The sequence below is a fragment of the Zasmidium cellare genome, assembly GCF_010093935.1.
Source record: "Zasmidium cellare ATCC 36951 unplaced genomic scaffold M409scaffold_25, whole genome shotgun sequence".
NCBI classification, from domain to species: Eukaryota; Fungi; Ascomycota; class Dothideomycetes; order Mycosphaerellales; family Mycosphaerellaceae; genus Zasmidium; species Zasmidium cellare.
Genome location: NW_022986969.1, coordinates 233,084 through 260,372, shown reverse-complemented (window position 1 = coordinate 260,372; position 27,289 = coordinate 233,084). Strand labels below are relative to the sequence as shown.

Here is a 27,289-nt window from a genome sequence, read left to right as displayed (position 1 = left end):
ATACTGCGCTGGAATTCGTTCAAGAACCACTGCTGGAGTTGTTTTTGAGTTAGCTGAGGGTGTTGTTGTGCATATTGACGAAGGGCCTTCCTTTGAGAGACTGAAAGGCCAGGTGTCTTGCGGTCTGAAGGCATCTTTTTGATACCTGGTTTAGCCAATAAATTGATCAGGTTAAGGCAATATAGGCAGGTAAGAGGTTCACACCGAATTTTAGAAGTTGAAGCTGAAAGTATAGCGTTAAAGAGGTTATGTTCCTACGGAATATTGCGTTATCCAGGTTTGACTGTAGTGAGGGCCGCCAGCACCCAATCCAGCGCACTGAGCAGGGGCTAATGTTAATCAAAGGCCTCACTCACTTCGACCGGCGCCGGCAGCGAGTCTCGTGAGCATTAGCCAGTCCCGTCCCCGGCTAGCAGCAGCAGCATCAACAAAACAACAAGACACGAGCGCTCGCCTCCCCCAGCGACGACTACTCAATGATCAATCACACCCGGCCTGCACGATATCAACCGCCTCGCTTGCGCCATGCCCTCGTATCCACCACGACGACGAATTTTCCCTCCCAGCCCTGGCGTGGCCCATCCCTGTCGGCGTGGAGCGCTCCACGAAGAGCACTGAGCAGCCGTCTGCGTCTACCGGGCTTGCTCACAAAGGCCTGCCTGCCTGGAGCTAACGAGGGGCGAAGAATAGAGACAACAGCTCCCATCCCTGCAAGGCGCCCTCATCGGTCTTCATGACCGCTCAGCGGATTCGCTGGCCAAGAGGCGTGTGAGCGTGGGCATCTGGAAGCATTGGGGTGCGTCCGCCGCTGCTGCAACAATGGCGACGACGCTTCGCCATCGCCTCCTTGCGCCGTGTCACCTCCGCGCTGCCATTCGTCGACGCCCGCGTTGTTGATGCTGCAGACACGCACGGCAGCAGGACGCACGACGACTCTCACGCGGACCGCTCACAGGCCTGCGTCTGCGCGACACTGCATACCCGCCGCCCACCAGCGCTGCTGCTCCGTCCCGTTGACGAGCGTTTTGACGGCCGAGTGCCACAAGCCACGTTTTCTTCGGCAGCCATTGCACCGCGCATCCCTCGTGGCAGCCCTGCCCTGCCCTGCCAGGATGATGATGAGACCACCCACTCGAGCTGGCGAACAAGTCCCACCGTGCTGCCTCAAGCGGAATCACCGCCCTCGTTCCTGGTCGAGCAACCCTCCAGCTTCAGAATCTGCACCGGCGTCAATCCGGCTAGCGTGGTTGGATTTGACAGGTCCCTGACGCCGCCGCCGACTCCACCACTATCGATCGGCGCCACACTCCAGGATCCGTCAAACTGTACTTGACCGTCGAGCGAACGCTTTCAGGCCGCAAGCGAACACCCGCCGCGTCTAACATCGCCAACGCTTGCCGCCGGGCTGAAACATACTCGCCGCGACGTTGAGAGCCCACGCTGCCGGATTGGCCGCTCGCTCTCTCTTCGAGCCTTACCAGGTTATACATCAATTGACAAGATATTAAGCCGCGGCGAGTCGGGACTTGAAGAATGTCGGACCGGGCTAGAGCTCGCTTGGAGAAGATTGTGAGAGTCTGGCTCCATGGATGCCGAATCCTCCACAATTCACTGAATACGTCTGTGATGTGCTGTTCAATGTTGAGATGCGGGCACGCAGAATGGATTGTCGCACGTCGCGTGCTGACTGCACGGACATTGTTCGACGTGCATATACAAATACATACTTTCAGGAGGCTGACAAGGAAATAGGTACACTTTTCGCCGCAACAGTGCCGCCCTCCCATTGGCCAGGAAGTGTAAAAATAACACCCACTCCTGCCATTGTGCAGACGTCACCTGCAAGCGGTTTGCATTGGCGGCCGTTGAGTTGACGACTTTCCAGGATCTTGCAGCTGCAAGCTTGCAACAGCAGTTTACAAAACTCACTCACTCCCCTCTTCTCGACCGGAAAAGACTCGCCTACGCAAGCGCCCGTCATATGCTGACAACACTTCATTTCGCTTCTTCACCCTGATGTGTGGCTTGCTGTGCGTCTCCTCCGGCAGAGAAATCCCGATTTGCGCCGGAGTGCGGCCCAGGATGGCCACGCGCAGAAGACGAATGCGTTTGCGTGACACTGCTTAAACGAAGACACCTGGCGCGAAGATCCATGCAAATTGTTGAAGCGAACAACATGGCGCCCACGCGACGGCCGGGATGTTGGCGACCTTTTCCAGGTTCGGCGAGTCTCTGAACCATGGGACGATGGTGATCACAAGAAAGCCTTCTGTCATGGTTGCCCCGCGTGAAAGATGGCTTTGAGCTTGTCTTTTGCGCCAGTGAAGCACACATAAAAAGAGATGGAGAATAATTCAAAGATGTGAGGCCGACTTGCCACGAGTCGAACATTTTTCAGCTCTCCTTCCGTTCGCGAAAGTGGATCACATGCCCTTCTCCAAGGGATGCGTTGTCGCTACACCCCAGTCAACTACACCCTCTTTTGGATGGTTGCGCCAAAACACAACAAGGCCTTTGATGAACCACGTGGGCGCCTGATAGACGCCACGAGGATGCACTCTATTCGCAGTGCATTTTGACGTACGTTCATGCGGAAGATCACACCTACCTGCTTTGCCCGACATTGCATTTAACAGGTCAATCTATCTTTTCGAGAAGTACGTCCGAGGTATGTTCCCGCTGTTCACCTGCGAGTCGACTGCAGGTGTCCGTGTTACAGGTCTACTATACTGATGATGTGGGCGTCGTTGGTTGTTTGACGTAGGTGAGCTATCATTATTATCCGTCGGAGAAGGTGGTGGCACGACATGGACAACAGTGTTGGAGACACGCAATCGACGAAGCGAGCAACACCAACACCACGATGGGGACCTGGTCTCTGGGTGGACGAATCACGTACATGCTCGTGCGGCAACTCCCCGTCTGATAGATGAGGCCGTGGACAGCGCAGACCGGGTTGTCGCTATCGTCCATTATCTGACCGCTTCTTCTCGGTTATCGCGGCTATCAAGACAATTGATGCCATCATGCGATGGCCATGACGTCGGCCAGCGGGTTGTGCATCGAAGCACTGCACGACCCAGCTGGCGAATTCGACCATGCTCTGCAAGAACACTCACGGTCATCGTTTCCTTGAAGAGTGACAGTCTCCCGTCGGATTCTGAAGAACTTGAGATGGTGCGCAGCGACCGAGATCGTTCCCCTTTCGCGAGAGCAGAGCAAGTCGCTATGTGTAAGAGCTTTGGGTATTAGAACGTGCCTCCACTTACTCGATAACCTTAAGGCAGGTTCGATTCTCCCCTGATCGTTTGTCGACTTCAATTGCCGTCGTCGTCGAACGAAAAGTGCTGTAGAAGAAGCCATGGGCGAGGACCGGCATCCGTTTAACGTCTTCACGCCTTTCTCCACAGATCCAATGAATATAATCAAAGACCTTCCCGAAGACCATATGAATACGTTTCTCAAAGGCAGTTTTGCTGGAGAGGTATTCAACAAGCACCTTGCGATTTTAGAAATAGTCCTCCGTACAGACTCCATGCCAACAGTCGCTTACATAATGTCGCGCTAGCGCAGGGACGTTCCGTCACCTCACAGCAACTTTCGTGGGGAGAGGTCCAGTCCTTCACATGCAAACGACATCCCGACCTAAGCATCACCTTCACCAATTAACGCGGCATCGACATTGATCAAACATTAGCTCAGAGTATGGGCTAGCCATCGACAACACGAACCCACGATGACGGATTACAGCAAGCTCAAGGTCGCGGAGCTTAAGGACCTTGTTAAAGAGCGTGGCATCGCGTCCACCGGGCTAAAGGTCAAGCAAAATTACGTTGATGCGTTGATTGCGGATGATGGTGCTGGCGACGGAGATGAAAGCGTGAAGAATGGGAAAGAGGAAGCAGAGCAACCAGCGAAGCAGGAGCCAAGCGATGCGAAAGACGAGCCAGTTGCCGAAAGCTTACAGCAGGATGAGGTGGATGAGCATGCCGAAGAGCAGGGCAACAAGCGCAAACGTCGCAGTCCCACGCCACCCTTAAGTGAGGAGAGCGTCAATAAGAAGATCAAGACTATGGAGATGAAGACTGAAGAAGATGTCGGGGTGAAGCTACCAGAGGATGTGGTGGCAGATGCGCCGGCACCTGTGGATGGGCAATCAGAGACGCAGGCAAAGGTCCTACCATATGGCAGCAGCGACGATGTAATGGACGTTAAACAAGAGGATGCTACAGGCGACAGCCGCATGCAAGACACCGAGCTAGAGCACGACACTGCCGAGGATGATGCGCTACCATCGAAGCACCCAATTACCCGAGCACTCTACATACGGGACCTTGTACGACCTCTTCAGCCAAACTTTCTGCGGGATCATTTACTATCATTGGCTCAGAAGTCAGCCACGGGAGATGTTGCCATCGAAGACTTCCACCTCGACAAGCTTAGAACGCACGCGTTTGTACTCTTCGACACCACCTCGGCGGCTAAAGCAGTCAGACAGGCATTGCACGACCGGATATGGCCGGACGAGCCAATGCGCAAGCCTCTTTGGGTTGACTACATACCAGACAGTTCGGTGCGAGATTGGATTGATACCGAAGTCGGCAAAGGCGACTTGACCCGATGGGAGGTCGTCTACAGTAGCGCTGACCTGGACACCGACGGTCCAGTCACCGCATCACTACGAGAAGCTGATGCTGGCGCAAGTAACGCACGCAACACAGCACGCCAACCGACCGGAGCTGGTGAAGGCATGCCCAATGCTCCATCTGGACCTCGCCGACAGTCAACCCAGTACCAACAACCGGCACCTCCACGATCGCCTGAGGAAGATCACCGGCCCCAGAGCAAAAACAACGATACCCTCGACGACATGTACCCTTTCACTCAGAACAAGCCCAAGATCTACTATCAGCCTGTCCCGCGGGAGTTGGTGGATAGACGACTTGAGGAGTTTGAGAAGGAGAAGAGCAGAGACTGGGATGATCGATTCGCGGACCCCGCGGCTTACGCGGAGGGTGAGCTGAGAAGATATACCTTCGAGGATGGCGACAGGCTGGTGGATGGCGGTGCGGATTTCGGGCTGTTTGGCAGAAACTCGAGAGGTGGCATGCGCGGTGGTGGAAGAGGTAGGGGTAGAGGAGGGGATCGCTATCGGGGTGGTGGTCGGCGATAGACGAGGTTACCAGAGTCCAGACCGCTCAGGTCATTGAGTCCAAGGTGTCGACCAGTGAGTGGTTCAACATCACACTACTTGAGCTACTCATTCGTCGGCAGAGGCCGGTACGTTTCACTGATCACTGGATAGGCTCATCTTAAGACAGAAGCGAATACGAGGAATCAATCAAAGGCACCATCGTGCATCTTTACGATCTCTTGTCCTCTTTGCCAAGCAAAGTCAATCGACGTTGACGTGCTTACTTCTTGCATGGACACGTGCCCAGACCTTTCTGAATCTAAGCCAGAGATGACCCGGAATACCAGGGTATCCTAGTATTACCCTCTGCTCTACAATTGTCGAATACAGGCAAGCTCGCGGCCAATCTGTGGGCATTGAATGGGGATGGGGCAGAGAGTCTTGTCTGATGACTACGCGGACGCGATCGGGCCCGAGAATCCGGTCCAGCGTGAAGACCTCACTCACCCGAGCGAGTTCCATCTAGGGGACCACAAACCTTTGTTGATGAATCCCGACTTCAACGAGCCCACCCAGGCAATCCAACCGACCCTACAAGTCGAGACCATCACGTGGTTTTAGAAAACGCCAAATGTCCGGTCTATGCGGCATGACTGACATGCAATGCTGGCAGCTTCGTGTACAAGCAGATCTCTTGACCTGACTCTTTCACACAGTCGATCGTGAATACCGTATGCCGCACCTCACGGCGTTGACGAGCGGCCAGCCATGGCAAACACATCGGTTTCCGACGTGTTTGCCAGGCGTCAGGCTGTCATGTTCGCAGTCGTGAAGACCGTCACACGATTGCCTATATCTCTTGACTTGTCATGGCTGACCAAACCCCGTCGACGAGCCTTGAAAACACCACTGGAACGTCAAGCCAAAGCCCAGCAAAGAGCCTACACGACCCTCTCCGCAAACATGTCCACAACACCACCACCCACCACAAACCCCTCCCTCTGGACCACCACAATCCCCAACAAAACCCCCGTCCTCATCATCGTCTCCACCGTCTTCCTCTTCCTCTCCACGGGCTTCTTCCTCGCCCGCTTCCTCTACCGATGGCGCACCCACCAACGCGGCTGGGACGACCTCATGGCCCTCCTCGCCTACCTCACCCTCGCCATCCAAACCGCCTTCCTCTACGCCTCCGCCACCCACGGCTTCGGCAAACACCGCGCGGACCTGCCCCGGTCCGAGTTCAGCAAAGCCATGTTTTACTTTTATCTGTATCAGATTTGCTATAAGATTATTGGCGGGTTTACGAAGTTGAATTTTTGTTTTTTGTATTTGAGGATTTTTGGGCAGTCGAAGGGGTTCGCGAAGGTGGTGAACGCGAATTCGGCAATCATCGCGGCCGGGACGGTGGCCTTTACGGTAGGCACGGTGTTCCAGTGTGTGCCCGTCAAAAGGAACTGGGATCGCAGAGTGGCCGGGTATTGTATCAGCAACATGGGGTTTTGGTACGCGCATGCTGGGTTCAACACGCTGATGGACATTGTGGTGAGTGCGATTTCTGTTCGAGGGAACAAAAACGTCGTTGCTAAGATGATGCTACTGGTCTTCTGCCTCCCATTGTTCGAAATCTCGAAGCTTCACACCAAGCTCAGCACCAAAATCAGCGTAGGCGCCATCTTCGTCCTAGGGTTCTTCACGATTGCCGCCTCAATCGTGCGGATGGCCATGCTCTACCACAGCGCCAAAAGCACCGACGATCCGACCTGGGGCTCCCTAAACGGCTGGCTATGGACCGAAATCGAAGCCAACACCGCAGTCATCTGCTGCTGTCTCCCAGCTCTCCGAAACCTCTTCGTGCAAGGCTGTCGAATCCTGCGTGGAAAATCTGGACCCGAAACACCCACGAATACTCAAAACATCACCAAATCCCAAACCCGACGCCTCATCCGCCGCGAAGAACCCACGCGCCCAACCCAATCCCGCGCCTATGGAAACTTCTCCGAAGCCAAATATTGCCCTCCCGGCTCGACCCAAAACCTCGCGGCAGATATCTCCAAACCTACTCGCGCTTGGTTCTCGCAGCCTTTCCACTATCACAGGAAGTCCGGGTCGGGGTCTAGCGACACGGAGCTCACGAAGGCGGAGGAAGGGGGTGCTGGTATTGTCTTGGGGAGTACGGCGCCGAGGTTGGATACGGGGAGTATATATAAGACTATGGCTGTGGATGTGCAGTCGAAGCGGGATTCGAGGTTTGGGCAGGAGTATGGGTACCATTTGCCGGAGGTGGATGAGGGTAGGAAGGGGGAGGAGGAGATTAGTTTGAGTGAGATTTTGAGGGAGCGGTGAGATGCAGATCTTCTCTTGTTGTGCTTCGTCAGTAAGTTGGCTTCTAGAGCAGTGAATGGGAGAGACTCCTTTTTCTTCACGTCGCCACTCAGACTCACGAAATTCTCATACCTCTCATTCGATAACACTCCCCACAAGCCCCTCACCAACCTTCCACTCCCTCGACCAACTTCCCTTCCGCATCCAAACCAAAGAAACCCCGACACCTTTCAAACGCACAACCCCTCTCAATCCTTCACACTCTCCCCCACCTCTTCATTCCCCTCAAAAAACCTCTTCGCCATGCCCGGATCTGCAAAAACCTGCACCCTCTCCACCAGCCTCCCCTCCCCATCCAAATCAAAGAAAAACGCAAACTCAAACGCATACTCCCTCCCGGTTTTCACACTTTTATTCCACAACACCGCATTGACAACCGCCTTCCTCTGCCCCTCATCCACCACGACCTGCCGGATGTCGGTCTCGCGGGATTGGGAGGTTGTGTCGAGTTCGACTTGCATGCGGATGGCGTAGTGGGTGTTGGATTCGCCGGCGGAGAAGGAAGGCGGGAGCAGGGATTGTAGCGAGATGGGCGAGTAGAAGCGTTTGCAGTCGGGGGCGCAGACGGTGTTGAGGAGGGTGGCGTTGTTTTGGGTGCGGGCGGTTGTGAAGGAGGTTATGTAGGCGAGGGCGGTGGTGCGGATTGCTGTGTAGAGGGGGGAATTGTTGGTGGTCGTCATGGTTGGGGATGAGGTGGTGGATGGGGTGAGAGATGGGTTGGGGAGGTTGTTTGCCTGGTGAGAGAGACCTTTGAGTTTTGTACTTTGGGAGCTGCGCTCGATAGCTATGGTAAATCAACAATAGCGGATGTAGAACCTTTGCGTTTAAGCCGAAGCTTGTAGTGTCGTCGAGCTGCATACCCCTTCGAGCTCAATCTACGACGCTTATTGAGGCTAAAGGATTCGTGGCGTGTGTAGGGCTAGAGTTATAAAGGACTAAAAAGGAGCATCGGCTGCGTCTACCACTCTCTTATAGACCCATCCGGTCCATAGAATTCCTTACACTGCCATGGCTCCGTCTCAGCCGCGATCTTCCGAATCAAATCTTCGTCGAGCTCGATCCCCAATCCAGGTCCTGTCGGTGCACCGACGTATCCTTCTTTGATGGCGAAGACTGATTGATCCTTCAGGTAGGAGTTCAGATCGATGTCTCCTGCTTCGGTGTTGTAGTGCATGCCCAACGACATCTCCAGAATCACAAAGTTTGGCGTTGAGAGACCGACATGTAGCGAAGCAGCGAACGCGATGGGACCCAGTGGGCAGTGAGGTGCGATTGCAACGTCGTACGCCTCTGCCATATTGGCTAGTCGTTTAGTCTCCGAGATACCTCCTGCGTGGGCGATGTCGGGTTGTAGCACGTCGATGAGGCCTTCTTCGAGGAATCGCTTCGCGTCCCAGCGGTGGTAAAGGCGTTCTCCCAGGGCGATGGGGATCGAAGTCATGCCTGAGAGTTGCTTCAGTGCTTCGGGGTTCTCTACCAAGATGGGTTCTTCGATAAAGAGCGGTTGATGAGGCTCCAAAGCTTTGGCAAGCTGCTTCGCCATCGGCTTGTGCAGACGTCCATGAAAATCCAACCCGGCGTTCAGGCCTAGGGCCTTCACCGTCTTCAATCGCTCCACCGTCGAATCCAGCACAGAAGGCATATCCAGCCAATTGACATCCTCCGTAGCATTCATCTTCACACACGTCAAACCTTGCGCTTTCCTCGCCTTTGCAGCCGCTTCGATATCCGACGGTCTGTCGCCGCCGATCCAGCAGTAAACTTGTGCTTTCTGTCGAACCAGGCCACCGAGGAGTTCGTACAGCGGGACGTTCAGTCGTCGAGCTTTGAGATCCCAGAGCGCGATGTCGATGCCGGAGAGCGCGGACATGAAGACTGGGCCGCCGCGGTAGAAACCTAGGCGCCAGATGAGTTGCCAGATGTGTTCGATGTTGCTGGAGAGATGTCAGGACTGGTAAGGTGGTGATTGATATTCTGACGACTTACTTTGCCTCCAAACCCACGATTCGTACGATGATCTCGTTCAGAGCCCCTTCAACAGCAAGACTGTGTCCTTCCAACGTCCCCTCTCCCCATCCAACCCTGCCTTCTTCATCGGTGATCTTGACGAAAAGCCATCGAGGCTTTACTCGAAAGTGCTCAACAAGCTTGATTTTAGCCATTGTACGCTTAGATCGACCTCTTGGGTGCAAAGGCTAGCAGAATGCAAGGCTTCTTGTGGCAGAATGAGAATCTTCCTGATGAATTACTGGAGAAGATTAACGAGCTCAAAGAATGGAAAGTCAATTGCCAGCCTACCCTTGCATTTGCCGACCTCGTGTCGGTGGTTGTGGAGTCTGTGGAGCTGAGCTGGGAGGAGATTTGGGGGCTTCCCCACTCAATGTTTGGGGGTCACATCGAAATGCCGGTGTCTGCTCGTCCTTTTCCATCGTGCAGTTTCAATCTTTGCTCTCTCATGCCATGTCTGCAGCGTGACTACAACAAATAGCGGAAGCCGGCCGCTTGCTGTACTGCCGTCGGACCGCTCTTTCCCAAAGCTCGCCCTTGATCCATCTTCCTGTTCTGACCCCTAAGATAGACGAATGTCGCGGTTGCAAAGCCAATGGCAACCACTGCTGCTCCAAGATTGACGCCGAAGGCCGCGACGTATCTCGGAGAGTCATAGTACAAGTAAGATGTCCAGACTGTGTACACTCGTCAAAAAGCCTTTCTTTATTGAATCCCATTGTGAGAGCGCTGGGACTTACTGTTTGGAGTGTTGCAAATGCAGTTGATCAGCGCGATGGATGCGGCGCGCTTGACTGCTGGTTGTGACAGGCTGCCGGATATCCAAGATAGCTGGACGATAGATGATGAGTAGAATGAAGCGGGCATCAACATCATCGCAACGTCTAACTACTCGTTAGCTTCCCGTGAGAAAACAGTCAGGTAGTGTGAGCTTACAGCGAGCCGCGACGTTGACGGTTGAGACTGCGATGATGTTGGCAACAACCGTGATGGTGAGTGGGAGGGCGATGTGCAAGTAACGCTCTTTTCTCTGTTGATTTATGTCAGCGAGGTAACGAACAAGTCCTCCGTGCCATGACTGACCTTATCACTGTCGAAGCCAACGATGAGCATGCAGATGACGCAGAGCACGAATGGTGGCTAAACATGAGACAATCAGCATCAACCCAAGCAACTTGAGCGCGGCAAGCACTCACTGCCGTCAAACCGTACGAGGCATTCCTAGAGAAGCCCAGACCACCAACAACTGTCGGGAAGAAGTTGTTGACAGCGGCTGCTGTGTATGTGGCGTACAGTGTTCCCATCATGAGCCACGTCTTGGGGTCTGTCACAGCCATCATGAAGCCTTGCTTGGCTGTGATCTCGTGAGAGTCGTCTTGCTGCTTTTGGTCGCTCTCGTAGTTCCAGCGAAGCCATTCGTGTTCGACCTCATTGAACCCCATGATGCTCCTTGGCGAGTTCGGGAGGTAGAATGCGAAGATGATAGCAAGACCAACAGTCAACACGCCTTCGATCAGGAACAACCTGTTACAGGTCAGCTGGAGGCCTCATGGAGAAAGAGTGTCTTCTTACCATCTCCAACCCTCCAAGCCATGGGCTCCGTCCAGCTCCAAGATGCCAATGGCAAACAACGTGCCAAAAGCATTGCCCAACTGGCTACCACTGTAAAGGATTGCCGTCCTGAATGCAATCTGTCTTCGATTGTAAAACATACTCAAGTAGAAGAATGCTCCGGGAAAGAATACAGCTTCCACAAAACCCAAGAGGAAGCGACATGCCACAAGGCTCCCGAAGCTGTTGACCGCAGCAGTGCATGCAGACACGGCGCCCCAGAGAGCCACGGCTGCACAGATGTATATGCCGGGGTACTTGATCTTGCTGACGAGAAGGTTCGATGGTACCTGCATCAAGACTGGTCACCATTAGCCTGGCTCTCGTTGTGAATAGACGAGATAGGTGGCAGCATACTGTATCCAGCGAAGAGGACAGAGACGCAAGTGTTGTATTGCGTGACTGTCATGTCCAGGTCTACCATGATGTTGGCCAGCTTCGACGCAGCTATGTTCTGTCGGTCTACTTCCACATCAGCACAGGCAACGCAAAGGGGAAATTACTTGTCTCACCAAGATAGTTGAGAATGTACATGATTGTCATAGCAGGCATGACGATCAAGTCGAGCTTCAGCGTGGTCTTGACACCCAGCTTCTTCAACTCGTCTCCGGACAGTCCCTGGAGGCATGGCGGGCGTGGAGTCTCCTCCTCTTGATGTTGTTTTGCATTCTCAAGTTCAAAATCCTCGACTTGCTCAGTCACGCTCTTTGCGTCAGCCATTGTAAGGTGGTAATCACTTGGGACAGAAGGACGCCAGCAAGAGGAAAGGGAAGAAAGGGAACCAGAAAGTCACCCTCAAGAGCGCTGCGACACAGCGTATGCGTCTCCACCGCCTTGTGGCATCCATGCGTTTCCCATGGGGTTCTCCGCTCTTGGTGGGACAACGAGACCCCATGGGGCCACTGACGTATTTGCCCCCAAGGCATAGCTCGTGACCCCCAAAGATCTTCCCGACCACGGCTGCAGCTCGCACCAAGACAACCCGAGAGGCGAAGAACGCGAGATGCCGATGCCTAAACTTCGGAATGAGGAATTGGAGATTGACAATGCCATCGTAGAGACTGCAACGCTCTTCAACCTTCGCATCGTATCGACATGTCGTCTTCCGTTATTGACTTGTTCTCGTTACAAGGACGAACAGCGCTTGTGACGGGCGCTACAAGAGGTATTGGCCAATCATTGGCAATAGCTTTAGCAGAAGCCGGTGCCGATATCGTACTTGTGCAGCGAGACGAGTCCAATCAGTCGACCAAAGAAAGCATCGAGAAGCTCGGCCGCAAAACAGTCATATATGTTGCTGACTTGGCCTCTGCATCGGACGTTGGAGGGCTGACGAAACGTGTCCTTGCCGATGGTCACGATATCGGTATGTGAGCTGCTCGAACGCGGGAGTGCTGCATGGTGGTCGCTGATCAAAGCCGTCGAAAAAGACATCCTAGTCAACTGTGGTGGCATCCAGCGGCGGCATCCAGCACATGAGTTCCCAGATGTCGATTGGAATGAGGTCAGCAGTAGTGCTTCATAATTCGGCTCGATTCGACTAAATTTCAGTAAGGTCCTCCAAGTCAATCTGAACACGGTCTTCACTCTCTGCAGAGATGTTGGAGCGTATATGCTTCAGCGGACGCCGAAGGGCCCACCAACGAGCTGTATCCCCCACCGTGGATCGATCATCAACATCGCATCGCTCGTTTCGTTCCAAGGAGGACTGAATGTTCCTGCGTACGCCAGTGCCAAGGGCGGTGTTGCACAGTTGACAAAGGCTCTGTCAAATCAGTGGGCATCTCAGGGTATCAACGTCAATGCTGTAAGTCAACTTCTTCGTCTCCTGCAGTCGAAAGCTGACATTCCTCGGATCGCACCTGGGTACATCCATACCGATATGAACGAAGCCCTCATCAAAGATGAAAAGCGAGCAGCGAGCATACTGGAGCGTATTCCTGCCGGAAGATGGGGCCTTCCGGACGATTTCAAGGGCTCTGTAGTACTCCTGGCCAGCCGAGCTAGTCTGTACGTCTCTGGTGAGATCTTGACTGTCGATGGAGGGTAAGATCATTGTCAATTTGGGGAGCTGGAAGTTGATCCTGGGCTGACGATTCGCTAGTTGGATGGGTCGATGATGAGAAGGGGAGGTAGATGTTGGTTAATCTCGATTGCCGCACTAGACAATCTGCAGTGATCCGCTGGCGAGATAGAGTATCTCATGAGGGTGCACCAATGGTCCCATGGTCTCGAAAAATACCTTTGTCGGGATGCCCAAACCTTCACGACTCTGGGGTGGATGAAGCATTATATGCATTCTATTGTACTGTATTGTCAGTCTCGATCACCAGCAGCACGCGTTTTCGAACATCTTTAGCTGCGACCAGAATATCGATCATGTTCAAGAGGGGAGGAGAGCAAGAAAAGGGGCTCGGCAAACCTGCTACATATTAGTGCCAAGAAAATGGTCCGGGCTCCTTACCCACAAACTTTCGAGCTTGCAAGCTCCGACTTCCTTCTCCTCCTCAAGACTGAACATCTGATCAAAACACCATCAGACGAGAGGCGGACAACACGTACTTGCGTTCCTGTCTTGCAGCTTGGTCCAGTGACTTCAGTCATACCGGACGGTCTCATCAGATTGCTTCTCGCAGCTTCGCTGCAAAAATTGGACTATACCCGCAAAAAGCGGCTGTCACACAAACTACAAACACACATCTTCTGAGACTTCGAGCACCTCCAAGTCACGGTAGGTGATCTCTTTGGGATCTTCGAAGAGTCGCCATTCGTGAAAGAAAGCAGACTCAAGACTGCAACTATGCTCGCTGCTGAGCAACAGCTCCATGACCGGCCACCGGCTGTCTCTGTCATGGCGCAGAGTACTCCACCACATTCCGCATACAGCACTGCACGCTCAACCACAGGTGAGTCGATCCCAGTCCTGATGACCCGAACAGAAGTTCGAGGCGAAAGCACTCCTGTGGAGACCGAAACAAGTACGCATGCACTCACTGAACAGCAGATTCGAGCCAACGAATTCGTATCAGCATGGGAAGGTTATGATGCTGCTCAAGTCGCCGTGTACATGAACAGCATGGAGCGTTTGTTCTGGCGGCTTACGCTGCAAGTTGGAGAGAAGAATGCCGAGAAGATCATTTCGACGGGACATCACATCGGCTTGAAGAATGACGTCTGCAGCATCAGTGACTGCTTGGGTTGCTTTCGCCAATTCAAGAACTCCAGCTTGAAGAAGTTTGCGCTTGCTGTACGCCATGCTGCTGTCAAGCCTCCTCACACCACATGGAGCGCATACTTGCATCCTTCTGTCGCGACAGCCCTTTCGTCAATGGGTATTCCGGATCCGTCGCTGAATCAGATCATCGTTATGAAGCACTTCACTGAGCAAGTGGCTGTGGGTCAGGGCAAAGAAGGTCTCATTGTCAAAGACTCGACCCCATCCCGCGAGACTGTCGCTCTCCTTGCTGTCGCTGTGAGCACTGCCATCGAAGCTAGCGAGGGTATTGCAAAAGTTGAAAAGCAGATGGGGATCTCCAAGGACAATGAAAACATCGACCCAAGCAACTCGTCTATCCGCGCAGATGCAGAAACTGTCTCTCCTCTCATTATAGTACTTGCTCCAACGACGGTTCTTGCTGACCTGACCTGCCGCAGCATCAAGCAGATTGCTACGCACGGCAGAATTCTCGTCAGTGCAGATGTCTTCCGCGAAGGTCAAGGCGAGCGAAGAAGCTGGGACTATGTCTCACATCGCGAGGGCCGCAGCTCGTATCTGCTCCACCAAGTCGACATCGCTGTTTGCACTCCGGGCGCTCTCAAGAAACTCATCTGGAACCACACCATCAGCACTCGTAACACCCGACTTGTCATGCTTCAAAATGGCGAGACACTCTTCGAGGTGAATCTGTGGGGCGGCAACAAGTATGGCATGAAGGAGGTCATGAAGCAGCTGGCGCCAAAGAACTATCAGACCGTGGTCGGCCAGCTTTGGCCATGGGTGGAAGAGGTTGTCCCGAAGGACTTCATGTCCTACTCTAACGCTGTTCGAGTCGTGTTATCCGCTTCTCATCTGATATCTCCAGAAGTCACGGATCACATGATCGAAGCGCTCAATCCCTTCCATCGTGGCTTCGTGAAAGAGGTCAAGTTGTCGAAGACGATCGGTACGAAGCCATTGTCAGGTGAGAGCGAGGATCAGAAGGACATAGCTGGTGGCAAAGTTGTGCTGGAGGAGAAGGGCTCGAAGGATGCGGGAGGTCACGCAGAAGAGCGCGCGGATGAGATCGCCGGCAAAATCAGCGAGGATACGAAGGACACGGCTTGCGGTGGTGAGACACACATGGGGGAGAAGAGGGATGGAGAGGAGGAAGGCGACGATGCAGGAGAGTCTGTGGACGAGACAGGTAGCCAGCTCAGCGAAGACTCAGATGATGAAGGCGGTGTCGACATCCGAGCATGGCTGTGAAGTTCCGTCCTATCTCTGCCGCGCATCGTTGTACTGTTAGGCAATACACTTCTTGTATAGCATGGAAAGGCGCGGGTGTGTGGGATGTGAAGGAAGAGCCTTTAGGTAGTCGGAGTCATGATAAGAAATGCAACTGAAGTCTTGGCGCTACACGTGAACGAACATCCCAGCATCAGCGCTGCCTCAAGCCATTCGTAACTATGTCGTGGTGACATTCTCGACATGTACTTTCATGTCGATTGGCGGTTTGCGGACTTGCTTCCCCATAGCATCGATGTGCATCGCATCGCGGCCCACTTTGGAGTCTGAAGCATGAGAATCGATGATGATGTATGCGTCTGCAGTGGGCAAATTCCCACGCGGCCCCTGGGACACAAAACCGCTAATGGCGCGCTCGAAGTCTTCTCCGTCTTTGGTCGGCACGATATATGTGAGCTTGACACGCGCGAGATCGGGCAAGTGGAATTGAAGTTCATTGCCCTGGTCGCCGAGGCGGGTGTGAACTTGCCAAACTGTAAAGCGACCACCAGGACTTGCCCAGCTTTGAACAACAGCTGTGTCGGACTGAATTGAAAAGCTTCAGAGCGATCGCTTGCTTTTGGAACTGCTCAGCGTGCCATGCCAACTGCGTCGCTGCTTCCTCGAAATTTGTAAATGTGTATGTATGTGGCAAGAGCATCGATGTCATCGGGCGAGGAGGTTGCTGTGCCATCATGACTGACGTCGGTGGCATGTTGCCTGCAATTATCTCCATCTCTCCGTGCTTGTGGCGGAAGAAGTTGTATTGCAGGTTGAACATTGTCTCCAGGAGGTACCCGCTTCCACCCGGCGGCAATACTTCCATGGCAAGGAAGTTTGGGTCGGGGTCAAAGTGCACAGCGGCGGTCTCCTCTTGCTTTGAGTCTTTCTTCTTTGGTGCCTTAGCAACGCCTCTGTCGAAAGGGCATACGTCGAGGACGATGGAGTTATTGCCGTCCGTCGGCTCGATAAGCTGCTTGAGCACTTTGATGACTTTGGCACCATGCTTTGCAAGACGTGCTTTCATGGGCTTCTGACGAGCGACATTCACAGGCCACGTACGGCATTGGCGTAGGATGAAGTGAATGTGTAGCGGGTCAGCTTCGTCTTTTGGTCTTGGGCACCCTTGATGAAGTCGACGACACCACGGCCTTCGTGTGTCGAATCGTTTGACCATGAGAACCCGATCTCGATGATGTGATGGGCGTCGTTTCCACCCTGTGCATCCCGGACCTGAAACTTCAGTCGAAGTGCAGGTACGTATAACATCTTGACGTACGACGTTTGGCAGTTGATGCCCCAACAAGCAATAGCATCGAATCAGCGGGCTACATTCCTAGTCTCGTTCGAAGTTCGAACGTGTAAAGCTGCCATCTCTCCGATATCCCACAGGCGACTGCGCTGCCGATCGTACACCAAGTTGTTTAGACGGCGTAGAAGTATCGGAGATGATAGTGCCACTTCAAGCGGAATATCGAGGATAGACGTCCAGAGATTTGCGATCTGTTTGGGTAGAGAGCCTCGATCATGGTGATTCTTGTGGAACAAGCTGACAAGCTTGGTGCTTCTGGTCGACAGACGCGGGAACAGCCTGTCTCAAGATCTTCGTCTCCAGATTGTTTGCCGTCTTGGTTGTTTTTGGTCTCGGACGACTTCTTGTGCAGCTTCTCCTCTCGTTGGGTCGTGTGTATTGGCAGGCCCGGCTCGTGCGAATTTTCCTCCGCATGCTTTGCCGTCTCTTGCTGGTAATCCTCTTCCTCGCGTCGTTCGTTCTCTCCCTCTTTCTTCTCTGCGTGGGTCAGAACCCTGAACTTGACACGCACATGCTTGAAGCCACGTGAGCCCCTCAAGGCATGACCTGCATCTCCGTCAATCTCCATTCGAAGGCGTTGGAGAATTTTGGCATGCTGGCTGTCGCTAGCATGGTCCTTGTTGAAAACTTAGAGATAGTTCGAACTTGGCGCTTCTGTCGAAGGCTTTTGCGGGCGCTCAAATCAACTCAGTTTTCCAAGCAGCGACTTAGGTAGAGATGGGATTGCCGAGATCTTCCGCCGGCATTCGTGGATATAGTCCTTCCCAAAGAATTTGTTTATAATCAGCTGTTTGCGAGTATCTCGAGCGAGTCGCAAGGTCGAAAGTTGCCGTTCGGCAACCCCTCGCAAAGTCTGATGTTGATATTGGGGGATGTGGGTCCAGGAATCTTGTGCGACGAGGTTCTCGGTGCTGAGCAAATTGCGTAACGCCAGAGCGGCGCTGGATGTGTGAGCTTTCAAGCGGATGCGGCCAGTCTGTGGATCAACTCTCACAAGTGAAAGGAGGTGATAGAGGTGAGGGGTGAGGTTCCAGGTTCTATGCGATTCTCTTCTTTGTGCAGGTGCCATGAGTGAATGAATATCTTACCTGCTGCATTGCATCAAAGGTTCTTGTCTCTAATGTCCGCTTCTCTCCGCATATAACACGACCGACCGAGCTGGCAAGTGCTTACACTGCTCTTTCGCAACACCCACTCGAAAACCCTCAAATTCTCCAACACCCGCTCTACATACACCATGGCACCTCATGTCACTCGGTTGCAGCTTCGTCAGGCCAAACCAAAGGAGTGCATCTGTTGCACGGAGTTGAAATCGGCCGACGAATTCCCACACGACCCGCCGACTGAAGCCTGCGAGCACCCGGTCAGGACGTGCTACGAGTGCCTTAACAATTGGATCCACATCAGGCTCAGGAACAGCTACACGCCAGATCTCCAATGTCCCGATTGCGACCAACCGATGCTTGCGACTAAGAACCTGGCAGGATATCCTGTGGCGCAAGAGAGGTACTTCAAGATCTACACAAGGGTTGTAAAGGGCAGAACTCCTGGATGGAGGTGGTGCCTCGAGGAGGGGTGTGCGGAGGGCAGGGTCCATGAGACTTTGGCAAGTCAGAGGCAAGAGGAAGATCAAACGCTGACAAGACAGAAGAAGGTGGACTTCTTGCTGGAGAGCAAGGAGAGCGAGAGGAGCGAGGAAAAGTCGCCCTGCCCGTCGCCAAAGAAAGTCGCTCTACCCTTCGAGGACATGGATATCGATTATCAGAATGTTTGGACATGCCGTGGGAAAACATGCGCAGGCCAGGCTTGCGCGGTATGCGATCGACCGTGGCATGAGGGACTCACTTGCAGCGAATACGCTTGGCGAAACATGAGGCATTTGGTGGAGGATGCGCTGAGTCTGAGGGTTGTCGCGTTCTTGAGGTCGGAGGGGAGGATCAAAGATTGTCCGAATTGTCAGTGTGCGATCGAGAAGAACGGTCCTGGGCGTGATGTCTTCTATACGCGGTGTCTCCGCGAGTTTCGACGGGACGAGGTATGACCAGGCGAGGGCGTGTACATGTTGGTAAAAGCCGGGTCAGATAGCGTCTCTATATGAAAAGTGAAGAGAAAGGTGCCCGAAATGATGAGTTTGCTTTGCTGCGACACTGCATCGATGGGATGTTGGTGTTGGTCGATGAGGTGAGGTTGCAGAGCCTCGGCCTCCTTGGCAAGGATCGATCATCGCTTGACGCGATGCAGGGTCCACGTCCGGGCACGAGACAACAGCAACATCGTCACCGCAACAATACACAATCCAAGGACAAACAAATCAATCTCCAGGTTGATTACAGAACCGACGATTCGACGCCATCTCACTACATGCGAGCATGACATAGCGCCCCTCGAGCGACCCATCTCAGCCCCCGCGATAGAGCTCCCTCCAAACCGTCCCGAGTACTACCATAAACACCGTCAAGATGAGCAAGATGTGGGAAGTCGATCCGGAGACTCGGAGCAAGTTGCTCGAGATCTCCAAGACCAACGAGAATAACAAATGTGTCGACTGCGGAGCACCAAGTCCTCAATGGGTAAGGAGTCTCTGCGTCCAGTACGTGTGATAAGCGACTGATCACACGAGTCCTGCAGGCATCTCCCAAGTTCGGTATCTTCTTCTGCTTAGCATGTTCCGGTACACATCGATCTCTGGGAGTGCATATCTCCTTCGTGCGGTCCGTTACCATGGACGCCTTCAAGACAGGAGAGGTCAAACGCATGGAATTGGGTGGAAACAAGCCTTGGAAGGAGTTCTTCAACGCACATAACAGCAATACACTCATTGGGCGGGATTTCGACAGTTGTACCATCTCAGAAAGATATGACAGTGATGCGGGTGAGGAGTGGAAAGAGAGGTTGACAGCTAAGGTCGAAGGGACAGAATACGTGCCTGGGTCGAGCAAACCTGCACCTAGGAAGCAACCGGCTCAAAATACTTCCACGCCCTCTGACTCCGGAAGAAACACGCCGCTGTCAAATGTCAAGTCCCCGCCTCAGCGGACAGCTTCACCATCACAAAAATCGCGAAACGAGGCCTATTTCGCCAAGATGGGAGAGGAGAACGCCTCTCGACCTGACGACCTGCCACCCTCGCAAGGCGGAAAGTTCGCTGGGTTCGGTTCGTCGCCAATGCCAACAAACAACTCGTCCAGCGTCCCCTCTGCGAACGAATTCCAGCAAGACCCCATGGCAGCGCTTACGAAAGGCTTCGGCTGGCTATCGAGCACAGTCTCAAAGCAAGCAGCGAACGTGAACAAGGCCTATATTCAGCCTGGCATGAAGAATCTGCAAGAGGGTGATCTTGCAGCGCAAGCAAGAGCAGCGAGCATGCAGTTTGGCACCTACGCACAACAGGGCGTCAAGGGCTTGAATGAGCAGTTCAATAAGTTTGTCGACCCAGAGCAACAGCAAGGCCAAGCTGGCGGACAACGAAAAGCAGCACCCGAAAAGAAGGACTTCTGGGATAGCTTTGGCCAAGATCCTGCGGGACCGCCTCAGGAAAAGAAGGATTTCTGGGACGATTTTGCGGCAGCGGGAACAGTCGCGCAGCAGAAAGCGAAACCTACCACACTCGGCACGAGCGCGATGAAGCCTTCGGGTGGAGCTGGTGCGACGGCCAAGAAGGATGATGATACTTGGGGCGATTGGTAGCGGGCATGGGGTCGCGGAACAGCGTGGAGTCTGGCGTTGAATACCACGAATGTTACAGGCTGAAGGCTGCGTATGCGCGTCATGTGATAAACGCCATTGTGAAGGCCATTGTGATGGAAGCGGAGAAGATAAGCTTCTGGTGTTGTCACATGTTGGCGGGTCGCTCCTGCTGCCTTCGCGGCGAAGCCAGGAGCCAGGCAGTAAGGCTCTCGCTAAGTATGAGTTACCTCACTTCACCTCTTGCACCTTTCACCTTCCACCTTTTTCCTCTTGGTCAACGTTTAATATGTTCTGCAATTCGCACACCCGGTCACATGAAAACTGAAATACAAGGGGAGAAACCCGACAAACCCAAGACACCACCACACCTTCCGTTCATTTGACGCTACCACGCATGGCAAGACGGCAGCCAGTGCAGACCAATCTCACCGTGCAGTGAATCTGGTGGCCAGAATTGCGGCTGCATTGCAAAATCGCTGCTTTTGACCGGCATTCACGACTTTGCGACCATCTTCCGAACATCACGGCAGCAGCAGGTAAGCACACCTCAATTCACTCGCGTCCGGGGACTACCCCTGCACATCGCGGGAGCTAGTCGAGACACTCGAAGTCTTCCAACCGACACAAGCTTGCCGCTTCAACACCTGACACAACTGCCATCCGCTCTTTCGCCTTCGTGCACCGCCACTGGAACTTCGGATCTTCAAACAAGAACAGCGCTGACACCTTTTTAGCCCATACAGCCAATTCAGAGAGTTGAAGCACCATGGCTTCGACCATCGAGGGACTCACAGATGAGCAGGCGGCGGCTCTGGTCGGCCTGCAGGTCGGAGATCTCTTACTGATTCAGAAGGTCGAGCGCTACGAAGAGGACGATGACGAGGATGAGGAGGATTACGATGAGGATGATGGCGAAGGCAGCGGCGAAGAAGACGAGGAAGGCAGTGACGAGGATGGAGAGGGCGCTGATGACGAGGGAGATGGCGCCGAGTCTGATTCGGAGAGCGAGGCCAGCAATTCGGCCTCTGACGGCGAGAGCGACGAGGAAGCACTGTCTGACGACACCAGCGCCACCGAGACTCAGGTCCTGCCTCGAGTGTACACCATCTCCGCCATCACCAGTGACGCCTTGGCTAACATCACGGACGTCACCCTCGTGCATCTGAAATACTCCAGCACCGTCTCGACTGCCCACTCTTACCAGATCTATGGCAAGCAGATTGTTCATGACCATCCCAGTACATGCGGTCAGCAGGGCAATGAGTGCGAGACTGTGAAGCTCGCCGACATCGTCAATCACCAAGACTTCCAGATCCATGCTAAGCCCAACGGCGATTTTGTGCGGCGCCTCGACCAGGACATCTGGATCTCCAACCCGCACACCCGCTGTATTGCAGGCTGTTCGTCCGGTTTCCTTCCACATGGCCATGACCTGCAGGTAAGTCCCAGCTGGTTCATGATGAGGCGAAAGCTGGACTGACTCTTCTACGCAGGCCATGATCGCCAACTACAACTCACCAACTCAAGCAATTGGCACACCCTTGCCTGCAAGCTACCAACTCCCTCTGTGCCCTGTCTGCGTCGGCGTCGATCTGCTCAAACAACAGCAGGTGCTACAGGTACCCTTCCTCCAGCACTCTCAACATGATACATAACTGACTTGTCCAGGCCAACCTCATGCTGGCAGGCATGGTCGACATGGGCGTCGTTGTCGAGTTCCTCGGCCGCGTCAACCCCCGTCGTCGCGAGCTGGGCTATCCATTCGAGCAATTCGATGAGCGGGAGTGGGGCTTTGGCGAGTTCGATGACATGCTGTCTGATGAGGAGGGAGATCACGATGATGACGATGGTCGCTGGCAGCAGTGGGAAGAGGCGATGGATCCCAACTCCGCCGTTCAGAACCGACCAGCCAGTGCCGCGACCATTGCCTCACTCCCACGCAAGCTCTTCGAGACCGTCAAGCAAGACGAGGCAGACGAGTCCCTCAACTGCAAGGTCTGTCTGGACAAGTTCGATGATGGCGCTGTCCTGGTCGAGTTGCCTTGTGGCCATACCTACTACCACGAGGAGTGCATCGAGCAGTGGCTCAAGCATTTCGACAACTGCCCGACCTGCCGCCGTGTGGTTCCTCCGGTCGAAGAGCGAAAGGACGAGAACGAGGCGACCGAAGAGGGGCCTGTTGGAGAAGGTGGCTTCGAAATGGACGGCGAGGATGCGGTGATGTCTGATGCCTAGCATGAATACCAGCTACGATGATACGGCAACTTCAGCTTAGCGGAGGCGTTACGGGGCAGTTGATTATGGCTGAACAGGCTAAGAGGAAGAGGGGACGAGTGTGATTTGCTTCAGTGGAGACACCTTTGCAGCCGCTTTAGCTATGAGCCCCTTATGGTGAGGTAGCACAAAGAAGTTTGACCTGCTTCCGACCAAGAGAACTGGGGACGTTGTCTCATCCTTCGTCAACTAACCTCAGCTTCTTCTCTTCCCTTCCCGTTCGCCCTCAACACAAGTCTCGTCAACCACAGTCGATTCCCCAATCCATCCACTTCGGTGTTGCATCAGGAAAGATCATGTGAACAGAAATCTCCTGGGCTTCTTGATCGTCGATAGCGAACCAGAGCTTGATCCAGCCAAAGGTCGCCTGATCAAGCCTCTCATCGAAACATGCCATCGCCAAGTCTATCCGCCGTTGTGGTGTGCAGCCACAATTGTTACCAAACTCTCGAACCATTTCATGATGGTCCCATGGCCGGGGTGCGGTCAGAAACTTGCCCTCGTATAGTGCCAGACTCTGCATGCGCCAGAGGACTTGGTGATCGCTGTGTCTGTGGTCTTCGAGCATTCTGAGAAGTTCGAGCTCACGCTCAGTGAATTCGTTGTTCCACCACTTGCCGAAGGGTTCATTTCGGTCCCAGTGTTCGAAGAACCTCAGGAGACGCACGAGAGCGATGTGGGACGAAGCGTCTTCTGCTGGACCTCTGGAGTATGGGGTCACGGGAGGCTTGGCCTTGCTGAACGAGAGGTCTGGTGCCTCCGTCGCCTGATTCGAGCTGATTGTTTTGGTCGTTACTGGCTTCATTCTCAAAGCCATGTCATTCGGGGAAGTCGTGTTCATTGCGTGCAGATACAGTGGGTAGGACTGTCATCTGATGTGCCAACAGCTCTGACAGTCGAGATGCTGTTGTAGCTGGTACTGGCAGTCATCTGTGGCAGCTTCGGAGGCATGTTGGAGTCCGAGGTGTTCCGGCTCAATCTGTGCTTCGGCGCTGGTGGAGCCGGCCAGACGGCAACAGCCATTCGCGTCGAGAAGTTGGGTATGGTGAGGGACAGGTGGTGGTGATGAGATTGATGATGGTGCTTGCGAGTGGTGCACCCTCAATTAAAGCCAGACAGACGTTGTCAGGTCATCTGGAAGGTACAAGTGTCGACATAGGAGCTGAGGCGATGTGGTGAGAACTGTCGCAAGGATCTCGCGCTCACTTCAACAGCGACGAGATGACGGTCGTGTGTCGAGGATGTGCAGTCGGAGATGTGATTTGGAGAGATCGCGACGGCGGTGCAAGACCGTCGGCTTGCTCGGTGGTGTAAGGCGACGTGGTGTCATCGAGCGGCGTGCCCTCTATCGGTGGAAGGCGGGCACCTGGTAGCAACCGACGCCTCGAGTTGGCGTGCTCCGGATGCATACCGTTGAAGTTTCTTTTGGTGGTCTGATGGGTTTAGAGGTGTGGTCAAAAACAGCTGGCACTAGGACGGCTTGGAGGAGAGAAAAGGAGAAGAAGCTGAGCGAGACGCGAGGCAAACAAATATAGCTTCTGTCGCGGCCGGGGTTTTGCCGAAGGCTTGGCAAGCATGTGAAAGTCTTCAGCTTTTGCCTGGCTTCCTCTTCCAGTGAGGCCAACGCTTGTCGGGATACCCCCAGGATACCCTGATCTTTGTTATGGCGTTGACATGGTTCCTATCAATCTTCGCCTCACTTTTCCACCAACTTCGATTCACGCCCTTCAACCTCCTCCGCTTCCACATCATCTTCCCCCGATGCTGGGAGCACGACATTCGGAGCATACTTGTGATGCCCCAGCTCGCGGTTTTCTGGCGGAACAAACACGTCCATGTATCTTGGGAAGAGGAAACCAAAAGCAGTGCAAGCCAGGACGAAGTGTGCGATAACGAATCCAAAGATGTAAACAGGATCGTTTCTCAGGGTGTAGAACTCGGGGTATGCGAACGAGAACACACTCGCGAGGATTGGAGCGGAGATGTAGCGGAGAAGAGGTGCCCACAAGACGGGTATCGACCAGTTCTTGCCGGTCGCGACGATGGCGTTGAGATCGCGGCGTAGCTGGTTGCCCTGTCTACTAGATCAGCAAGCGTTTGAACATTGCACACACATCTCCAATTACCGAGTAGAAGCCAAGGAACCAGATTCGCTTCAGCATGTCACTGCGATGCCAGAATGTAGGGACATCCGCGTCAGGAGTCTTGGCTATCGCCGTTGCCAGGCTTGTGAAGACGAGAAAGATGCCGAATCCAGTACCAGCACCAGCCTCGGGGCTAACACAGTGACCCACGACCACGCCAATGATCTGACCTCCGAAAAGACCAAAGTTCCAGGAGATGAAAGCACGCCTTCCAGTTTGCTGAAACACATCTCGCCAGCGGTACACCGAGGTAGAGAAGGAGCACTCACACCAGACGACAAATACTAATGTGAGATTGTTGATCCACCGGTCCACACCATCCAGAAGGTAATAGCCGAACTCTGTGCAGTAGATGAGGGATACCAGGAAAGTCACGACACACAGTGACGTTGCCACCGCCATCCGTGAAACTTTATGTCCCCATCGGTCCAAGATGAATGTAGCCACAACGTCGAGCATGGGGTAGGTCGAGCTAATACCAAGGAGGAGCAAAGTCAAGAAGAAGAGCACTGCCCAGAAGTTGGCTCCTGGCATTGCGATAATTGCGGCTGGGTAAGTCAAAAACCCAATCTCGAAACTCCCAAGTCGAGGAGTATTGTCTGGATTGATGCCTAGGTATCCGACCACTCCAAAGACCGCAAATGCAGCGATCGTCTCGAAGGACGAGTTGAAGCAGACCAGGATCACGGCGTCTTGGACTGCGTTGGCCCATTTAGCGTTGTATGAAGCGTATGCGGTATAGTAGCCGAATCCAACACCAGTGGAGAAGAAAACCTGGCCGCATGCTGTTCTATCCAACGTTGATCAGAGACTAAGCCTTGCCAAAGAAATAGTAAGGTAGACTTACTGCCAGATTTGACCTCTCGCCAATTGATCGCCATTCCAGGTAGCAAAGTACAGCTTAATACCGTCGACAGCGTTCGGCAGCGATGTACATCGGCCAAGCAGTATGATGGTCATGACGGTGGGAATTCCCATCGTCACGTAAGCTGCTCGACCAGTCATGGCGACACCATTGCACATGCAGAGCCAAACGCAGAGCCACACAAATGCAGACCACCTGCGCAAAATGGTGTTAGCTGCTTGGTCGTTCTGACAGCGCAGGGCACGCTTACCCGACAGTCTCTCCGATCAAAGATGTGCCCGGATATGTATAGTAGAAGTCGCCCTGTTCTGGCGCAACGGCCCGTAAGACTTGCTCGTTGTAGAACTCCTCGACCCTACCAGTCCATGGAAGTGGACTCGTGAACGAATGGCGGAAGTAGATTGAAATCCAGACCAATATAATGCCAAAGTACACCACGACCGTCATGGACACCAACATGGACGCGAAGCCCACTCCAGTAAGTCTCCCATTCACACGGTTCCAAGCGGTCGTTGTGCCGCCACGGTATGCCTGCCCGATGGAGACTTCCAGAATCAACGTTGGAATGGCGAGGATGAATATCGAGATCAGATAGGGAATAAACCATTGCAGGCCGATGTTATTGAAGACTTGCGAAGGGTATCTGATGATATTACCCTGGCCAACAGCTCCTCCAACGGCGGCCACGAGGAAAGCTATTCGAGATGGCCATTGATCACGACCATCTTCCGACTTCTGATTCTTGGGTATAAGCCAGTTCCTCACTTTCGTTAAAGTTTCCATCTCATCGGTAGAAGAAATCGTAGGTCCAATGCATGCGCAGGTGAGTTTTTGTTAATCTTCTGCAACATGCCGACTTATAGGCTGGTGTTAGAGGACCGTTCCATGGACAAGAGTAGATGCATAATTTTCCACATGGCACTCGTCACCTACCTGCACGACTTTGGTTCTTTGCGCAGTGCCAAGGGGGAACCAAGGCCTTGTCGTGGATCCACAGCATCACGCAATGCGAGTCTGCGGCAGACCTTTTGTCCAGAGCCAATGAATGGTGATTGTTGTCTCGTAAGAGCTATTGTCGTGAAGCACCCGGTACCCATCTTGGCTGTTGGCAGGTACTTGGTGATGACTGTGGAAGAAAAGAGTTGCCACCCTGCCTTCCTTGAAAGAACCTTGCCCCTTCGGATCGGCAAAACTTTCTCCCGGATTCGGCGCTGTTGACTTGAGAAGGCGACCTCACACTCTCTTATGGAACACGAACCCCATCGAGTCCATCCATCTGTCATCTCTTCCGAATAATTGAATCGACTGAGCCAAATACTACGGCTCAAACTACTTGGACCGCTTGCAGGTGATGGTGATCAGCGGCGTGCTTCGAGCCGAACGCTCA

General features: G+C 53.7%; 12 protein-coding genes across 12 annotated transcripts; 6 read left to right on the top strand and 6 right to left on the bottom strand.

Moving 5' to 3' along the window:
- Nucleotides 1–3,736: 3,736 nt before the first annotated feature.
- On the top strand, nt 3,737–5,173 carry M409DRAFT_25018 (uncharacterized protein; the record flags this gene model as incomplete). The annotated part of the gene is made up of 1 exon (XM_033807502.1): nt 3,737–5,173. One exon carries the CDS (start codon nt 3,737–3,739, stop codon nt 5,171–5,173), a length of 1,437 nt encoding a protein of 478 aa, XP_033665510.1.
- A 729-nt stretch (nt 5,174–5,902) lies between these two features.
- M409DRAFT_25017 (uncharacterized protein) lies at nt 5,903–7,480 on the top strand (the record flags this gene model as incomplete). Its single annotated transcript, XM_033807501.1, has 1 exon — nt 5,903–7,480. One exon carries the CDS (start codon nt 5,903–5,905, stop codon nt 7,478–7,480), a length of 1,578 nt encoding a protein of 525 aa, XP_033665509.1.
- Nucleotides 7,481–7,707: 227 nt separating this feature from the next.
- M409DRAFT_25016 (uncharacterized protein) lies at nt 7,708–8,199 on the bottom strand (the record flags this gene model as incomplete). Its single annotated transcript, XM_033807500.1, has 1 exon — nt 7,708–8,199. The coding sequence occupies one exon, from the start codon at nt 8,197–8,199 to the stop codon at nt 7,708–7,710; it is 492 nt and encodes a 163-aa protein (XP_033665508.1).
- A 278-nt stretch (nt 8,200–8,477) lies between these two features.
- M409DRAFT_67752 (uncharacterized protein) lies at nt 8,478–9,681 on the bottom strand (the record flags this gene model as incomplete). The annotated part of the gene is made up of 2 exons (XM_033817534.1): nt 8,478–9,453; nt 9,506–9,681. 2 exons carry the CDS (start codon nt 9,679–9,681, stop codon nt 8,478–8,480), a joined length of 1,152 nt encoding a protein of 383 aa, XP_033665507.1.
- A 313-nt stretch (nt 9,682–9,994) lies between these two features.
- Nucleotides 9,995–11,857, bottom strand: M409DRAFT_25014 (uncharacterized protein; the record flags this gene model as incomplete). The annotated part of the gene is made up of 8 exons (XM_033807499.1): nt 9,995–10,203; nt 10,267–10,410; nt 10,463–10,556; nt 10,610–10,666; nt 10,723–11,050; nt 11,099–11,438; nt 11,495–11,599; nt 11,650–11,857. 8 exons carry the CDS (start codon nt 11,855–11,857, stop codon nt 9,995–9,997), a joined length of 1,485 nt encoding a protein of 494 aa, XP_033665506.1.
- A 375-nt stretch (nt 11,858–12,232) lies between these two features.
- On the top strand, nt 12,233–13,257 carry M409DRAFT_25013 (uncharacterized protein; the record flags this gene model as incomplete). Its single annotated transcript, XM_033807498.1, has 4 exons — nt 12,233–12,503; nt 12,568–12,641; nt 12,693–13,183; nt 13,242–13,257. 4 exons carry the CDS (start codon nt 12,233–12,235, stop codon nt 13,255–13,257), a joined length of 852 nt encoding a protein of 283 aa, XP_033665505.1.
- Nucleotides 13,258–13,937: 680 nt separating this feature from the next.
- M409DRAFT_25012 (uncharacterized protein) lies at nt 13,938–15,602 on the top strand (the record flags this gene model as incomplete). The annotated part of the gene is made up of 1 exon (XM_033807497.1): nt 13,938–15,602. The coding sequence occupies one exon, from the start codon at nt 13,938–13,940 to the stop codon at nt 15,600–15,602; it is 1,665 nt and encodes a 554-aa protein (XP_033665504.1).
- Nucleotides 15,603–16,074: 472 nt separating this feature from the next.
- M409DRAFT_56442 (uncharacterized protein) lies at nt 16,075–17,500 on the bottom strand (the record flags this gene model as incomplete). Its single annotated transcript, XM_033813298.1, has 3 exons — nt 16,075–16,653; nt 16,683–16,859; nt 17,201–17,500. 3 exons carry the CDS (start codon nt 17,498–17,500, stop codon nt 16,075–16,077), a joined length of 1,056 nt encoding a protein of 351 aa, XP_033665503.1.
- A 1,891-nt stretch (nt 17,501–19,391) lies between these two features.
- On the top strand, nt 19,392–20,619 carry M409DRAFT_67749 (uncharacterized protein; the record flags this gene model as incomplete). Its single annotated transcript, XM_033817533.1, has 2 exons — nt 19,392–19,502; nt 19,561–20,619. 2 exons carry the CDS (start codon nt 19,392–19,394, stop codon nt 20,617–20,619), a joined length of 1,170 nt encoding a protein of 389 aa, XP_033665502.1.
- Nucleotides 20,620–21,385: 766 nt separating this feature from the next.
- Nucleotides 21,386–22,854, top strand: M409DRAFT_56440 (uncharacterized protein; the record flags this gene model as incomplete). The annotated part of the gene is made up of 3 exons (XM_033813297.1): nt 21,386–22,057; nt 22,113–22,238; nt 22,288–22,854. The coding sequence occupies 3 exons, from the start codon at nt 21,386–21,388 to the stop codon at nt 22,852–22,854; spliced, it is 1,365 nt and encodes a 454-aa protein (XP_033665501.1).
- Nucleotides 22,855–23,134: 280 nt separating this feature from the next.
- M409DRAFT_25007 (uncharacterized protein) lies at nt 23,135–23,734 on the bottom strand (the record flags this gene model as incomplete). The annotated part of the gene is made up of 1 exon (XM_033807496.1): nt 23,135–23,734. One exon carries the CDS (start codon nt 23,732–23,734, stop codon nt 23,135–23,137), a length of 600 nt encoding a protein of 199 aa, XP_033665500.1.
- Nucleotides 23,735–24,589: 855 nt separating this feature from the next.
- M409DRAFT_37054 (uncharacterized protein) lies at nt 24,590–26,685 on the bottom strand (the record flags this gene model as incomplete). Its single annotated transcript, XM_033810663.1, has 4 exons — nt 24,590–24,967; nt 25,020–25,827; nt 25,885–26,097; nt 26,153–26,685. 4 exons carry the CDS (start codon nt 26,683–26,685, stop codon nt 24,590–24,592), a joined length of 1,932 nt encoding a protein of 643 aa, XP_033665499.1.
- Nucleotides 26,686–27,289: the final 604 nt, after the last annotated feature.